General features: G+C 39.3%; 2 protein-coding genes across 2 annotated transcripts; one reads left to right on the top strand and one right to left on the bottom strand.

The window, feature by feature from the left end:
• Positions 1–10415: 10415 nt before the first annotated feature.
• On the bottom strand, positions 10416–14559 carry ccdc174 (coiled-coil domain containing 174). The gene is made up of 11 exons (XM_068594343.1): positions 14457–14559; positions 14157–14264; positions 13964–14064; positions 13814–13872; positions 13576–13723; positions 13295–13390; positions 13051–13187; positions 12849–12943; positions 12332–12479; positions 12031–12174; positions 10416–11334 (listed from the first exon to the last, which is right to left on the bottom strand). The coding sequence occupies exons 1-11, from the start codon at positions 14496–14498 to the stop codon at positions 10577–10579; spliced, it is 1836 nt and encodes a 611-aa protein (XP_068450444.1). The 5' UTR covers positions 14499–14559; the 3' UTR covers positions 10416–10576.
• A 1636-nt stretch (positions 14560–16195) lies between these two features.
• ghrl (ghrelin/obestatin prepropeptide) lies at positions 16196–16952 on the top strand. The gene is made up of 4 exons (XM_068593699.1): positions 16196–16309; positions 16567–16644; positions 16726–16840; positions 16933–16952. Exons 1-4 carry the CDS (start codon positions 16196–16198, stop codon positions 16950–16952), a joined length of 327 nt encoding a protein of 108 aa, XP_068449800.1.
• The last annotated feature ends 490 nt before the right edge of the window (positions 16953–17442 follow it).

Genomic DNA, 17442 nt, shown 5'->3' with positions numbered 1-17442 from the left:
TTTTTTTAAATATTAATCCTACAATCACTATTTGTGCTTGTTTTTTTTTATGTTGGAGCCACTGTTTGTTTAAAATCAGATGTTTATTTTGGTTTGGCAAACTGCCATTTAAGTTTCATTAATAATGAAGAGAAATGCAGGCGGGATGGAGTCTGGTTTTTAGAGGCAACATTAATCTTCTACTGGGGGGCGCATTGAGATGCAAGTAGCACCTTAACAGCCCCTGGATCTAACAATCAATACTAGCCATGTGACAACAGAGCGAGAAAGACTGACATCAGTGCTGCCAAGAGACACGGCTTCCTCCCTTTAAAGCAGCTAATCTAGACAAAATCCCTGACGGTCATATTTCACCATTAAACCTACCTCAGTGACCTGATAACAACATGGGCACATTATAAATTCTTATTATTCAGGATTATTCCTCGTGAGTGGTCAGAATAGACTCCCAAATCTACCCCAAATAATTTTATTGATTGATAAAGATGTATGAGTGATTTGCCTTTATAGACAGAGCAAGTTGCTTTTCCAAACATGTAGCAACATATAATATGTTTATCATCTAATTGATATCAAGAGACTGAATTTTGGCAAAGGTTGGAGACAACTCATGAAAAAGACAAAACACAAGACATCGCCATTACACAGTTACGACTAGATAAGAAACAATCAAATATAAATGTACGGGAAAAAAAAAACTCCCAGACTGGAAATGCTAATAACTAAAAATCTGATTGGTGCATGAAAATATTACATAGCACTTTCTCAGTCCTGCTCACTTCAAAAGAGCCGACAAATGAACAACTGTGTAAAAGTAAGAAGAAAAAACAACTGCTTAAAATTTGGCAGAACATTGTGTTTCCATCGTGAAAGAAACAGACAGTTTCAAGGACTTTAACATCGATAAATGTGGCCACTTGTGTATGTAGCCTGTAAATTATATTGTCTGCTGCCTGTTGAGTGATCTTTTGCACAAGTGACTACATCTGCTGCTTAATCCCCCCCCCCCCCCTCCACACACACACACAAACAAGTATGTATTGTCAACACAGTAGATAATAAGTAACATGAAGCTTGACAACTTTGTCTGTAACACCATCTTGATACAGTCAAGAAGGGGTGAATTGTCTAATGATTTATATGAAATTACTTTGGTTAACATCTCTCTTTGTCTTTAAAGTCTCCATTAAATTACAGTCTTATATGTAGGGTTTTTATGACTGTGATATACATTTATTTCAGAGAATTTAAAACCCTATAGGTTAGTAAAAGCCTCAGTCGTTTTGTGAATCAGTGTTTTAAAAACAAATTACTCTACTTAAATGTATTGTACACTCTGAAGTGTAGTGTAAACATGGATGTCAAATGCTGCCTCGAGGTAGTATTTGCTGCATCTGTTAACTGCAGGTATAGTGCATGCTGGGTGGTTTAAAGCAGGCACAGAGTGCGAGTGGACTGCCAATGAGTCCGCAGTCCCTTTTCTTGCTTTTTCACTCCCTTTATCCCTTTCACACCAGCAGAATTTATGAGGCCATTACAAGTGTGCATGCAGTGTCAACAGTGCCCAGCTAATATCTTTATCCAGCACCGCGAGGAGCCTGTCAGACAACACATGCAGCGCCCACGAGACAAACTGCCCTCCCAGCTCACAGTTCAGCTGAAAACACACTAACATTCAACATGCCTCAGCATTTCAAAACACATTATCTGGCTTCTTAAGGCAGCCAGCAACTTAAATAATGAGTTCAGCCCAAGCCTCCACTTATTATGAACACATCTGGTTGTGAAAGGAGGAAACTGAAATCTGGTCAGACAGACAGAGGATTACAATCAATGCAGTGCAGCTTGTAACACACCAGCATACCTTTAACCCATGACCCATTAAACTAAATGCATTGGTGTATTGAAAGCTGCCATTACATGCTTGGACAGATTTAAAATCTTGTTTCCTGTATTTATCTGTTTCTTCTCTTTTCCAGATTTCAATAAATGTTGTGCATGCTTTCAATGACTTCCCTTACCTGTCTGTGACTTCATCCACACCAAAGAGCTGGGCAGTGAAGTTTTTAGTAAACATTACTAAGACAGGGAAGATTACTAAGACAGGGAAGCGTATACAATGAAATGCTTCGTTAAAGATAAACCTGGGGTTTCCAACTTTTATGGCTTGTGGTTCCTTTTTTTAAAACTGTCTCTAATTGAGGCTTCTTGACACATTTCAGATGTCGATTACTTATTGGCAGTTTAACAAGGGCTGTGCAGTATGGACCAAAAACTAAAATCACTGTATTTTTTCCCAAATACGCCACAGCCCCATCACAATTTCCAAACAAATGCAATCCAGGAATAGCCGCTCTCGGCCGGTCACAACGCAGCCTGGGCTTTGACCCCTGGCAGCTCAGGGCTTTACAAAACAGCATTGTGATCCCAAAAAAGATCATTCTGAGCCTGTGTTACATAGTTGCATAACCTGTATTAAATAGCTAAACTAGATGGATTAATATGAAAAGAATCTGTTTTACTGTGTCAGGAAAGCCCAATACTTTTATGAAGATCTGGCAAAACATTCTCACTTATCTCGACGAGACCGGAGTTGAACATTTAGTCATGGCCGCCCAACAGAACAAGAGGCTGTGGTTTGAGGTATGTGATATAATAGTGGCATCAAGAGTAAAACACAACTGATAACAATATAGTTTGCAATGTTTGCATGCGGATTATGAGACGATGACATGTAGGCAACATGCATAATAACATACTAGTATCTATTGGCATAATGGAAACAGTTTCTCTTTATTTTTCTTCTATTGTTTTTATTTTTGTATACCTGTATGTTTTATTGTTTATGTGTCTATGTAATAACTGTGTAGGACATTAGATTTATCCTGTATGAGGGTTGGGGGGAATACATAACTTACCTTTATGGAGTGATTTCAAATAAGTATATTGACACGTTTACTTAAACGTTTACTACAGTATTAGGCTTTGCATACACAGGGTCAGTAGGATCAGCCTGTGGTTGCATTTTGGTCGTTTTGGAGGGATTTATTGACATTAAGAAGTATAGGAAACTGCCAATCATATCATTTTGAGAATGTTTTCTTCTTTTGTGAAATGATAAAATGGGTTTGGCAAAAAACATAATTATTTATCAAAGTAATCCATTGGTATTGAGACCAAAACTCGGGTCTTGTATTGTAAAATGTCACACCCAGGCTCAATGTTAACAATATGTGATCAACAGAGAGCTAAGGTATTAAATACAACATCAATTCAGCCGCCTGATGTTGTGGCTTGAACTGCAGCAGAAAGCCATCATTAGAGAGACTCCACAGGGCCTTTGTCCCTCTTTCTGTGATCCATCTGCTGCAGGGGAGACACTGCAGCAGGCCTACCATCAAGTTCACTGGCACCAGTCTGTTTTGCATGTGTCTGTTTGACACAACACAGCAGGAGTGGCATTACGGCCCTGTGGCAAGAGCAGCTCAATAGCTGCGGCAGCATTAGCTCTCATTACGCACACACCAGCTCATTACGGCTCACCGTGGGGTGATGCTGACAGAGGGACACGGACCTCCTCCTGAAGAACATTGCTTCACAGTGTGGCGGTGGTGATACACACCAGTGGAAGACGTTATTCACTGATGGACCATAAAACAGTGCTCTTATTGAGCAGTGTGGGGTGTTGAGGCAATAATGTGCTTTAATTGTCTGCCCTATGGACGTGGCTCTGATGAGAAAGAATGTGGTCAGATAAGTCTTGTTTTCTTATGCCCATTTCTATTATGTGCAGATTGTGTCAACCAAATTTTGAAGAATGTACTTTGAAGGACTGGTTTTTAATTGTGGATTAATTGTAGTTGTAGCAGCGGGATATTTACTAGCGATGTTTTTTTGTGATAACTGTAATAATTGTAGCAGACAATGAAACACAGAGATAAAACAGGTGCAGGAACTTGCCGCCATGCTTCTCTTTGTATCTTTATATCTTAGTTCCTCTCTACAGATAACACTCCTGCAGCGCTTCACAGCTGAGATAAGCACACAGAAGAACAACTTGCATCCCAAAGCGAGAATCACGTCACGTTCGAAGGAAATGAAACCAACCAGCTTTCCATCTCAGGTGGTCCAGAACAAAAGGTGAAGTTAATTTAGATGGATAAACCTGCTTACGTTTTAGAAACTAAATGTATTAAGCTCTAATGAATGTTTGATTTTCCACTTGTCTTGCCGGACCTCACAAAAAAGCCCCCCTATTGTTTTATGACTTTACTGAAAAACTAATTTCAAACTTGTCTAGCAGCTTTTTATCAATGTTGTCTTGTTATAGTGTATTTGTTTTGTTTTTTTACTTGAATTATGTGTGTTTTTAAAATTACATAATTTATAAATTGTTGGTAAAAATCCAAGTTTAGAGAAAGAATTGCCATGTTTCCTTATTATCTGTCCAAATCTAATTATTTGTCCCAGTTTTTTTTTCTTTGTTGGAGTTTTCAGTTATGTGTTGTGTACGTAAACACCACATCCTAGTTTTGACAAAACCTTCCAGTGTAAATACAACAATAACATGTTTGCATTTCTGATGAGGGCTAAAAAAATGTGTGCAAGAAAGAGAAAACTGCAGTCTCCCTTTAACGAGTTTTCTAAATTTGTTTGATGGCTCAATATGCTTGATTTTACTGATAGGGCTGTAATGGCCTATTATCCTTAATGGAGCCAGTGGTATTCCCTTTATTCCCTTCATTTGTTTTTATGTTCATGTCTGTAAGTTAAAGAAGAATCCTAAAGTGATCCAATTAGCTCAAAGTCCTGTCTCTTTGGGCTATTTTGTTCCTCTTTTGGTGACCAGTAAAATTGCTCTTTTGTTGAGTAACCCTTCCAACATCAAAGATTCATCCAGCTCAGTGAACTAGTTGCAGGATGTGTTCTGGGATCGACAATTTATGAGTTTGATTCCCTTTCCCAGTTTGTGAGTGCAATCCCCAGTTGGGTCATTGAAACTCTGCATCATAAAACTTATCTAAGAATTAAAAAACCACTAGACAAGTGTCTTATCTGAGCTCGTAGCACATCTGGGACTCAATGGAGTTACGCCAGCGGTGCAGATTCTGCGTCATGTTAAAGCAAAGCAAAGAGTCCTTAGGAAGTTGCTGCTCTTAGCCAATCAGCTAGAAACACTTAGGGTTATGTACAGATTGAATAAACAAGATATCATTTGTTAATCTGTGAGCTTTATAGAGCTGTTGGATTTTTTTTTGATTTTTTTTTACCCTTTGGACAAAGGGTCTCATCTAACAAATACACATTTTTTTCCCAAAATGTTGAACTATTCGTTAAGGATAATCAATCTGTCAATGTTGACGCTCCACAAAGTCAAATAGCTCTTTTTCCTTCTACATATAAAATACATTTCAATAGGATTTTCAAGGAGAGTTAGTTAAGGTTCCGTTACCTCATTTGATTAACTTGATTTAATATTAAAGACTTTTTGAGGACAATACTTGTTTTTAATTTGATTGAGGAGTATTTTTTGGAGTGTACATTTGTTATTTTAGGTGTTCTGGGCAGCATCGCAGCAGTTTTAAAATGATTGTTCTTACCATGTCTGAAGTTTCATTTCCCTGGTGGTAGAAAACATCACAACGTATGGTTCTGATGATTCCTTAGCTGCCTTTCATCCCAGTAAAGTGTCATTAACCACGACCAGATTGTCCCTCTCTGGATTCAGGACCTCCAGTGCCATTAAGACAACATAATGGCCTGCTCAGGTCGAGAGGACATTAAACCGGATTACTGAGGAACAAGTGTCAGACCTTGCAACCTTCCTCAGAGGCTTCACTGACTACTGCACCACATTAGCTTTAAGCTGCACCGAAAATGATATTAACGGTAAACAAACACCTACACTGTGTGGGTGAGCAAGTAAATCTGAACAGTGCACATATGACTGCTGGTCAAACAAATAATGCTTTGCAAAAATATATTGATACAAAATAAACTACTTGGAAAAATCACTTTAGGTCTGAAGATGTTTCTACAAGTTGAAGGTCATTTAATTTCTATTATGAAAACAGCAGGTTGGCATTTTCCTCTGTCACTGCAGGATTAAACTGCCACAAATAAATGCAGAGATCATTTGTCAGTGCAGCTGCTCCCTGAGAGGAGGGCAGATTCGTCAATGAGACACTCCTTCCTGACAAATATCCATTCATTTATTATGCATATAGTTACAAATATATACATATGTATGTATCAGTGGCGGGCTGTCAGGGCCAGCGAGGCCTTCTCTGCTGGCCTGAACAGAATTACAAAGCTATAGCTATTTTATAATATAATTTAGAAAAAAGAAAAAAGAAAAATCCTTAAAAAGAAACAATCTTTTTTTTCTCGTTATGTGGAGCGGCTTCGCGGGTCAGTCCCCTCGCCCCCTATGCTCTTGGCGGAGCCGTGTGGCGGAGCGGGTGGCAGACTGTATGAACGCGCATATTGTGTCGGTCTGTGACAGTAACTTCAGGGACACTTTTTCCCCCGGTGATGTGGACTTTTTGGCACTCATTGAAGGCCTAGCTCTGAAATATATATATATATATATATATATATATATATATATATATATATATATATATATATATATATATACATATATATATATATATATATATATATATATATATATATATATATATATATATATATATATATATATAATAAATGTCAGAGCTTGTTTAATTTATTTTAGATCTAATTGATCCGGTTTTATTTAGGGGTCTATATCAAACTGTTTGGTACAGTTCTCCAGCACTAGCCAGAGATAACCCAGCTTTCAAATATGAAAGAATTAAATTTACTCGTATTTACGACTGCCACCCTATTTTTTAAAACAGGGAAAGTTTCAAAAGTTTATGTTAATCAATTTAATCTAAATCTCAGGGTTACTAAGAAGTTATTCTTTTTTACACACATATTAAATGACCAAGTTCTTGATAAATTAAATAATTAATGAACTGACTAGCCCAGAGATGTTTGAAGAAAGTAGTGGAAACTGTCAGAGTTTGATTCAATAAGTGGCGGGCTGTGCATTTTCTACCTGAGCCTTCTGTGCGTCTTATTATAGCTGAACAACCTAATTCACCTCATTATGATGACACAACTACAGGTTATTATTGATTTTGTGTAAACATCTCATACTCTCATAACACTGCCACATTTTACAAGTGAAATAAAATGTTACATAGAAGGCCATGGACGAGAGTTCTTCAATAGCGACATAGAGGTGAAATCTGATTGGACAAAAGCTCTCCTTAAAACAAGCTGTACTAGAAGCAGCGCTGCAGGCTGGAAACTGAGCAACAGCGGGAGACACAAGCTGCGCATAGAGAAAAACAGCTAATAGAGAAAAATGACTATAATACATGTAGTGTATTTGTTTTTAATTCATAAAATAGCTATAATTTGGTGATTCTGACAGCCCACCACTGGTCTACAGCCATATAGCAACTTGCTAGATGGCTGAGCTAAATGCTAACATCATAATGCCAGCATGCATGCAATGCTAACGCTAACATTCTGACCTTTAGTATGTGTAATGTCTATATGTTCACCAATCATATTTAGCATTGCACATGTTGATTCTTGACATGGACATGCATTTCATGGCTTTTCTATTTTAAAGTTGTTGAGACATTAAACTCAAAACCACAAATGTTAGCTTCATAGCGGCGCTACATGAATTCACATTACTGCGTTGGATGATGTTGCTGCTGCACAAATTTGATATCATTAACTTCTATCTTACTTTTGATTGTGTCGGTTATGTCTTGTCTTAAAACTATGTTTTTAAAAGCAAATAACATACTGTGATTCCTCTGGTAACCGTGATTGTGTGAACAAAAATATATGTAAAATCCTCCAATGTCATGGTCCCTGCTGTGCTCCTCTCCCCTTCTGTTATCCTGCCTGTTTTTCCTTTGTGTTTTCCCGTTGCTCCCAGTTTGCCCTGTGTGGGTCTGTCCGCCTGGGCGTGGCCTTCCCTTCCTGCTGCCAATTTACCAACACACCTACAACCCGTTTCCCTCACAAGTCTCACAGTATATTACCCCAGTTCTCTCTCCACTCCTCGCCAGATCACACACCCGGAACGAATGCCACGGCCTCTTTGGATTTCAGTATTGACTTGTGCTTTCCCAGCCTCTCAGCTCCCTAGAACTCTCTGGAAGAACTGCCCAGCCTTCCCCCAACCAGCCTCCAGCCCGCAGACGACGCCAGCAAGATTCCTACTTCTCTCTGGCTAGAAAATAAATATCCTTGTCTATCACTCCTGCGACTTGTGTTTGCTTTTGGGTCCAGCCTTGCATTACTATGACACCAATAGATATTGAGATATTTCCATTTGGACCAAAGTGGTGGATGTACCTAACTGTCTGTGTGTGCTGTTGTGAATGCAAACTATTCCATTGTAAAGCTCATTAAAATTGTCTTTTATTTTGTTATGGGTATTGCAGTCTATAAAGCAGTTTGTATGCCTGTAAGAACATATTTAAATCCCTGTATGACTATCACTCTGTGAGGTCTTGTCACTGTATCAGCATCATCTCACCTCTGAGGCAGCACATTTACTCGGGCAGCAAATTGGCTTCAAAAAGCACAAGTTAGTTCACACACACACACACACACACTGTTGTCTACTGTCGTGTGTGTGTGTGATGGAAGACCACACACGCACACGCACACACACACACCAGGACAGTGCTGAAGCTGTCCGAGCATGTATTTCCCACTCCGGTTGGACTGGTCTAACTTGAGGCTGTAGGAACAAATGGGGAAATACACCCAGTGTTTAAGGTCACAGTGGGGTCAAAGATCCACCACAACAGGAACAGAACCATGACAGGAGACCCACAAACTACCAATTCCCCTGCAGAAGAGTGGAAGGTACCAAGTGATGCAGAAATCATGTCAAATAACTCATTTATAAGATAATGGGTTATGTGGTCTTTGATCTGTGGTCAAGTTGTAGGTACAGCTCTTACTAATTGCTAGTATTAGTAAAATACAACTATCAACTCCTCTCAATAGTTCCTCTCTCGTTGTTTTGTGTTTTAGGTCCCACATGGATCCTGTGCACCAGGAGGTCGATGTCAGACAATTGACGGTGTCACATTTCAACACTTGTGAACTAACGTAATCCACTGGTAGAAAGGAGGTGTAATCAAAGTCTTTGTGTCTGAATTTACTTTATTGATGCATTTGATTCTCCTCGGCACAGGATTCAGATGTTCTGCTGGTAAGAGGCGACTGTTTTGTCAGTATAATTTCTTTGATTACATTGGTAAAAGTCCAAGACCGTTAAGTTATTCTCTCATCTTCTACTGCAATATATTCCGTCTGGACATCACACGGTGCTCTTTTAAAAAGGTACTCACCGGTCACAGGGTAATCGATCATCACAGAAGACCTTGGCTTTGAGTTTGTGGCTTGGAACTGATGATAAATGTGTTCCTCTTGAGCATTCATTTTCCCTCATCCATTATTTGGATGCCACTCTGCAAACACTGTGGGGCGCATGTGAGGAGCTGAAATGACTCAAAGTGAATTAAAATTATCTTCCCTGGACTTAGGAGCTGACATTGTTAATTTGCGACTCACCAGCTCATGTTCACACAGGGACTGGACTTGACGCAAGTCTGTTGGAGGACGTGATGCAGAAACCCAGGATAAGTCCGGTCATTAGGGAGCAGCAATGAAGCGGTTTAGTTAGGGTTACTTATGGATTTCACTTCAGATGAACAGTAAAACCCTTTTGCACAGAAAAGGACATTTCTGAAACAAAACGCACTAACTCACCACTTCGCCAATGCCTTTTTCCAGCCGCGCTGACTTGGCAGCGTTTGAGATATAAGAGACAACAAAGACAAATGTAATTCAAACACTCGTACATAGCTCAAAACGATTTGACAACTGTTCTTAGAAAACTGTTCTTAAACAAAAACGTCTTTCTCAGTTGTAATAATTTGCTGCTTTTCTTTTTCTTGTGTAAGAATACACTGAATATCTTTGGATTATGGATTGTTAAAGGGACAATTTAAGACATTTGAAGATGTCATCTTGAGGGAGTTACAACGTAATAATTAAACATGTATGGGTTAAATAACCAGCTGAAAAAATTGCAGCACAATAATGATGTTAACATGTTAATTAACAGTTCAGATCGATCACAGAATATTTTCTCACAAGGTAGGCGTGCAGGTCCACCTGGTGGATAGCTCTTCATACTGCAACTCAATGTCCAAACATGGTCTCTATCAGGCCATTACACAAATATCTTTTTAGGTGGAGGCTTTATATGTTCAAGACTATGAAAATTAACAAGTTTTTCACAAGGACAAAAAAAGAATGAAAGAAAAGTCTAAACAATGTCCAGTTCAATTCCTGATATTTATTAAATTCTAAAACTCCAAGGTGAGAAGTTGTGTGCTGTTGTTTCTGTGATTTCCTATTACAAAGAAAACAAACAGAAACAGCAGTGTTTACAGTCTCAGTATGAAACGACTACACGTTGAATGTGACATTTTAAAGATCAGGTGTTCCTGTAGAAGGACAGCATGTCGTCCAGGCTCTCTGTCGGCTGTCGGGCCTGGCTGAGGTCAACGGGCTGCACGGTCTCCTCAGGCTGAGACTTGGGCAGGCTCTGCTGCTGAGGCGGATACTGGGGTGGATACTGGGGTTGATATTGGGGTTGATATTGGGGTGGATATTGGGGTGGATATTGGGGTGGATATTGGGGTGGATACTGAGGTGGATACTGGGGTTGATATTGGGGTGGATACTGGGGTGGATACTGGGGTGGATACTGGGGTGGATACTGGGGTGGATAGTAGTTTGGGTATTGTTGGGGAAACAAATGAGGCTGGTGATGTGGTCCAGCAAACTGAGGGGAAGGAAAAGGAGGATAAAATGGAGTAGAGGAAGACTCTGGATTAGGAGGAGCAGATGCAGGAGCTAAATCTGCTGTGTGATCTGAAGGTGCTGTCTGCGATGAAGTCTGTGGTTTTGATGGAGGTGAAATATTTTGTTGAGGTGATGGAGGTGGAGAAGGTGAAGGAGGTAGAGGAGGTAAAGGAACTGTTTTAGGCTGAGATTGTGGTTCTTCCATCTTGCTCTCAGAGACTCCTTCTGGAACCTTGGTCCACTTAAAAGACGTCTTGGATTTATTTTCCACAGGTTTAAACTTCCCAGGTCGTTCTCTCTTCCCCTCAGAAAAGTATGCAGAGGGAGGTGCAAAATCTGACTCTCGCTCTTCACGACGGCGATTTGTCCATTCAGTAAACATAAACTCTGAAAGAAAAAGTTAAAGAAGTAAAGTATGTGACAACGCACAGAAAGAGCTTTACTTTAATCTTGAAAAACTTCAACACTTGCACTTACAATTATGCATAATTTAGTTTGAATTACTGATATCTAAACACAGCTTCGTAAGAAAGGAACATAAAAAGGGCCAAAGGCAATTTGAATCTGTGGTTCTAACTTTTTAACAAATAACTTGACATGCCAATGCAGATTAATTGGATGGTAATTTGAAGATAGTGGAGAGGAAGCATCTGCATTTACTGCAACAACAATGCATCCATCCATCCATTTTCCGCCGCTTATCCGGGGTCGGGTCGCGGTGGCAGCACACCCAGCAGGCTTCCCTCTCACCCGCAACATTTTCCAGCTCGTTCTGGGGGACCCCGAGACGTTCCCAGGCCAGCCGGGAGATATAATCCCTCCAGCGTGTCCTGGGTCTTCCCCGGGGCCTCTTCCCAGTTGGACGTGCCTGGAAAACCTCTAATGGGAGGCGTCCAGGAGGCATCCGGATTAGATGCTCGGGCATCTAATCCGGATGCCTCCTGGACGCCTCCGGATTAGATGCTCGGGCATCTAATCCGGATGCCTCCTGGACGTACTTTTGCTTGACATTCACTTCATGTCATGATGTAAGGAGATTCATTTTTTTATGTTAAATATAGACCTTTAAATAATAAGGATTACCTTTGCCTCTGTCCCATTCTCGGACATGAGGAACTCCTGGTTTGGTGTCCTTCCTTTCCTGGATCTCCACTACCACCTTTTTCACTGTGCTTACTTCTGGAGAGTCCTCTGGAAGAGGCGAGGGTCCTTCTTTGTCTTCCCCTTCTGGGACAAATAATTCAAAACAATCCCTCATTTACCTATTATGTGTGATCATTGAACTGCAAAATGCAAACAGACTTTATATGCAAATGGTGCCAATTACTTGATACAGACTAAAGGCCCTGGCTGCATTTGATCTTAGGTTGTTGTGGATTCTAACCTTCATTCTCCTCCTCTCCCTGCTCATCCCCAGTGCCATCCAGCTTGGCCTTCTTCATCTTCCTCTGCCTCACTTTGGTCAATCGGGCACGCAGGATGGCCTGCCTCTTGTCCTTCAGTTGTTCCCTCTTGGTGCGCTGATCTGTTGTCTGAATGACAGGACAAATGTAGAAAAGAAACAAGGACTGAGCAAAAACTGACAGGGACATTATTCATTTGTTTGAACTCTTATTGGATTTTATTCATCAAATATATTATTTATATATTTATATATATATATATATATATATATATATATATATATATATATATATATATATATATATATATATAGTGATATATTACACACACACACTATATGTGTGCACAACTCAGTAAACAACAAAGACAAGATATTTCTGTCTGTCTAGTATATTGTAGATGTAAGTGTGTGTTTGGTTATAAAGGGAACCTTTAAAAGACACACACAAAAGACACATATTTCTGTGTTTCCATCACTCCATAGATCGAAAGCTCACCTGGTCTCTCAGCATGTCCAGAGTTTCTCTCTGCTTTCTGCGCTGCTCTTCATCCTGAGCAAACGAAAAGTAACCTACACCGAGATCTCGAGCCTCTGAGAGGAATAGACACACAAAATGATTTACAGAGCAAAAGCAAACAAATCAAAAAACTATGTTTCAAATGTGTGCACAAGCGTTTTAGAACCGATTTAATCGTAACCTTGTCCCCTGATATCCTCGTAGTGGAGCGGTCCTACAGGCCTCTGCATAGCCTCCTCTTCCTCCCTCTCCCACTCCTGCCTCTGCAGCTCTCGACGCATGTCCTCAGAGAGTAAGGTCTTATCAGCTGAAGCTTTTCTACATGGAATAATAATATCCAAAAGAGTTGCAGTTCCCAGTATGACACCAACATTAAGACACCATGACCTGAGCCTTTAAAGAGTTTTCACTTGTAGAATATTTACCCTTTCCCTTGAAAGTCTTGGTCCATTCTCTTAAAACCTGGCAGATCTTTTTTCATGCATCTTCGAGATCTGCCCAAAGCATCCACATAATCCACCCTACAGAGAACCAACGCAGAAGGAGAACAGTTAACCAATAGTTCACATTGTTTATTAGAACTGTTGTAATAACAATAGGTGTTTTTGAGGTTATATAGTTAATTTTATCTACTTTGAAATAACATACTGACTAAACTTTGTATTTTCTAAATCAAACCCTTGTAATCAATTGAATCAGACATTACCATTCCTCTTCTGGGTTTTGAGGAGGAGGGACAGAAGCTAAGTTTTCCTCATCATCTCTTTCTATTTCCTTCTGTGCAAGTATTTCCCTCTTTTTGTCAATAATCTTCTGGGTGAAATCAACCAGGAAGAGTCCCTCCGTCTCTTCATCTGATCCATTACGAGACAAAATGAGCACAAAGTCAATACATTTTGTTGTACAACTATGTATCAGAGAGATACACTTGATATTGCACCAACCTGGAAAATCTCCTTTGGTCATTTGCTCATAGAGTTTGGCCTTCTCCTCCAACTTGCGTCTGTTATCAGAAGATAAAAGAGGAGTCAGAGGTTGTGCTTTCCAGTGAATAACGACATGATCTATTCTACTGTATAATGTGTTGAAATCACTTGGATGTGTCAAGGGTGGTCTGCTCCTCAGCCAGCTGCTCTGCATCTTTCTCAGCTCTTGCAGAAACACCAGCGTTTTGTTTAGTCCAGACAGTAGGTTTCTAAACAGGGCAATGAAGACATGACAACTGGTTAGTTAATATGTTTCTATACAAACGCGTAAAAACACGTCCCAAAATAACACGTTGTGTACCTTGACTTTAGATTTTGATGTGAATCCAGCACCAGAATTGTCATGCCCAAGTTTATCCTGTTTGAATTGTTCCTGCTTTCTGTACAGTTCAGCTTTCAGGTCCACCAGCTGTAAGAAACAATACATCACTGAAATACAGGGTACACATGTTTGTTTTCTAGCTAACTTAACGCTAAGTATAACTTTATGCTAGCATGTTGTCATTTAGCTAACGTTAGCTGTTATTAGCATTATGTAATGTCACACAGTCACACAGAGATCAATACGACGGTTGTAATGATGCTTCTCAAAGCAACTCACCGATGAAGCAGTCACAGCGAATGGTTTCTTCTTTTTATCCATGTTTACTTCTTTCTACATCATATCGTTCAGGCTTCTGCTGCGGTAGCTGCGCCTGACTTCTTCGTTGGTTTTCTTTTCTTGCTAGTAAACTGTTGATTTACCGCCAACTAGAGGCGGTTTGATGTAAACACAAGATCCATCGATGATACCTGATGCCCTGATGCCCTTTTCTGTCTCTCGATTCCCAAAAATGTCTTCATGACCTGACTGGGTTTCATTTATTTCCGTCTGTGTGCAGCGTTGTCTTGAAAAGTGTCTTTTGACCGATCTCAGCTTTGCCTATAACGAAGAAAAGACAGATTCTGTGGAAGTGAAAAGGTAACAAGTCCACAGTTACACTTTTTTATGATAATATTCCTCCTGGGAAGAAAACTGAAACCGATGATTAGGTTTTAGTTTTCTTCCCAGGAGAAAAAGGGTCATTAAAAAGTAAGTATAAAGTATATTCGCTTTTAAAAAGATATTTATAGGACAAGACATACCTGACACAATATTACATCTAAATTAGTCTAAGGCAGAAAATAATACTATACCATGTGTCTTCCACAACTCTCATTATGTGTGTGGTGTGAGATGCAATCCCTCTCAGCTGATGTATTAATGATATCCAGCAGAAGTGCAGCTCCCAGCATGAAGTTATGTTAAGATCATCTCCACAGAATTTAGAAAAGTACAACACTTTGTCTCTTCTGTAGCATAAACCTATTAATGCCTCGCATGAAGCTATCATACTAAGTAGTAATAATAAGATTCAAGATATTTTCATATGCACAAATAACAAACATAAGAGACAGTTATGCTAAACAGTTAGTCTATTAAAAAAATAGTAAAAACAAATATCAGTAAAAAAACAAAAAAGTAATCAGTGTCACAATATTCATGATCAGATCTTCTTCTAATGGCTCTTTTCTACCGCAAAACAATTTGATCACACCCTTCAGAGTGCAGTAGTTAACGATTTACACTCATGCCTTTATTTTAATTGTATTAGCTACCTTTGCATTATACTGTCTTAACTATGGGAGGTTTTTGTCTTCAAGATAGAATAACTGACACTCATATTGCATATCTTTTACAAATTGGTAGAATGACAAGTTTTCAGAGTTTGCCAAATTCCTCAGTTTGATGCACTAAAGACACATTAGAGAATAGTTCTTAACTGTTGAGCAGTGTGCCTGTTCAATATTAAGCTTAATATCTAACTGTGTTGATATGAAGCAGATTTATTTCCCTAAGTAAACCTTATTTTATAATCATTTCCATGTGTATTGCACTTGTTCTGCATATTAGCTCCATTGACATGTCCCTGTAGACATGCAGTCCCAGTTACCAGTATCTCTATGACAGTGATACCATTGTCTCCATCAGTACATTGAATAGATAAGCTGATCAGGAGGCTTGCTATTAGGTTACAACAGAGAAATGTTCACTCCGTTATCAATTTAAACATTTGAATAGTCCAAGGCTACCAAGATATGATTGCACTTTACTGTTGTATTGAATGCATTTGTGAACCAAAACAAAAGAGGTTGAAAGGTATATATTGCTATGAAGCCACAACAAAGAACAGGTCATTCTGAAGGGAAGAGAACTGGTCGCTTTTAATATCAGATTACCAGATCAATCTTTTCAACTCTTTATTTTCACTGGAGAATATTTCATCATACTTTAGACCGAACAGAGATTTTAATTCCATCATGTTTGTGAAAAGAAACACCTGCTTGCTTGTCTTTCTGTTGTGCTCTCTGACGTTGTGGTGCAAGTCCACTAGCGCAGGCTCCAGCTACCTCAGCCCTTTACAGAAACCTCAGGTAAGATGCTTTCTCTCCTACAGCCATTCAACGCACATGGATTCATTCTTTAACTCTTTATGAAATTATAAAAATTGAATGATATTTTCTGCTGCTCAGATAAAGTACAACACAAGATGCAGAATATTGGCCAGATGGAGTAAAAGGAGGACATTTGATGCATCACATGAGATGATCTAAGGGCTGCATTGAGAGTAAAATCATAGCTAGACCTGCATTGACTTTACTCAAGACCTCTATTCTGTTGTGAACCACAGAACAAGGGGAAGTCTCCGAGAGTCGGCCGCCAAGTCAAAGAGGAGCCGAGTCAGCCCGCTGAGGACAACTACATCACAGTGAGTGGAAATCACACTCATGTCGATGTCAAATCATCCCAAATTCCCTCTAACTGCACGGTCTTCCTCTCCTCTGAGTAGATAAGTGCCCCCTTTGACGTTGGCTTCACTGTGAGAGAGGAGGACTTCGAGCAGTACGGTGTCGCGCTGCAGGAGATCATTCAGCGTCTGCTGGGAAGCTCAGAGGCTGCAGCAGGTTTGCATAATTTTTGTGTTTTATACATTCTAATTTAGCCAATACATAAAAAAACGTACCATTTTTAAATGTTATTTTTTAACATGTTTCAGAGAAACCATCACAACGTTGAAGATCATGGACAAGACTTTAAAATGTTCTGTCTCAATGCCTTCTAATTTCCACTTTAATTAGTAATCATTAAGAAATTATCCTGTGAACATATGGGTCTCCTCTTTCAAAATATGATATATTCATCAGCTAAATGCTCTTAAAACAGGGTTATTCAGACTGAGGCTAAATAAGTTATGAATCTTCTGATGACTGTCATTACAAACTAAAAAACAAGACCGTTTATCCGGTCAAACTAATGTTTTTAAGTATGATATTGATTTGCAACTCAAATGTGTAAAATTGTAGCCAAATTAAGGTCATCATAATTTTCAAAACTGCCCACATGTTTCATATCCTGTGTAGTGATTGATGTTATTCAGCAATAAAGCACACAATGTCTATTATTCTTTTTCCTCTCCCGAGACCCACATGTGCCTGCAATAATAAAGCATTAACTCATCGTTTGCCTCTTTCAATCTTTAACCAAAATAAAGCAAAAAATCAAGGTC

This window comes from Clinocottus analis, unplaced genomic scaffold, assembly GCF_023055335.1.
Source record: "Clinocottus analis isolate CAN_PGR_092001 unplaced genomic scaffold, fCliAna1.0.p SCAF_3, whole genome shotgun sequence".
Lineage (NCBI taxonomy): Eukaryota > Metazoa > Chordata > Actinopteri > Perciformes > Cottidae > Clinocottus > Clinocottus analis.
Note: the sequence above shows the minus strand (reverse complement) of the source record. Positions and strands in the feature narration are given on the sequence as shown.

What these genes read in the sequence shown, in the direction of transcription:
- ccdc174 (XM_068594343.1), bottom strand. Translation starts at nt 14,498, where the DNA reads ATGGATAAAAAGAAGAAACCATTCGCTGTGACTGCTTCATCG. An exon ending in CATCAAAATCTAAAGTCAAG is followed by an intron (nt 14,065 to 14,156) that starts GTACACAACGTG and finishes TGCCCTGTTTAG; the next exon opens with AAACCTACTGTCTGGACTAA. An exon ending in ACCACCCTTGACACATCCAA is followed by an intron (nt 13,873 to 13,963) that starts GTGATTTCAACA and finishes TTCTGATAACAG; the next exon opens with ACGCAAGTTGGAGGAGAAGG.
- ghrl (XM_068593699.1), top strand. Translation starts at nt 16,196, where the DNA reads ATGTTTGTGAAAAGAAACACCTGCTTGCTTGTCTTTCTGTTGTGCTCT. An exon ending in GCCCTTTACAGAAACCTCAG is followed by an intron (nt 16,310 to 16,566) that starts GTAAGATGCTTT and finishes TGTGAACCACAG; the next exon opens with AACAAGGGGAAGTCTCCGAG. An exon ending in AAGCTCAGAGGCTGCAGCAG is followed by an intron (nt 16,841 to 16,932) that starts GTTTGCATAATT and finishes AACATGTTTCAG; the next exon opens with AGAAACCATCACAACGTTGA.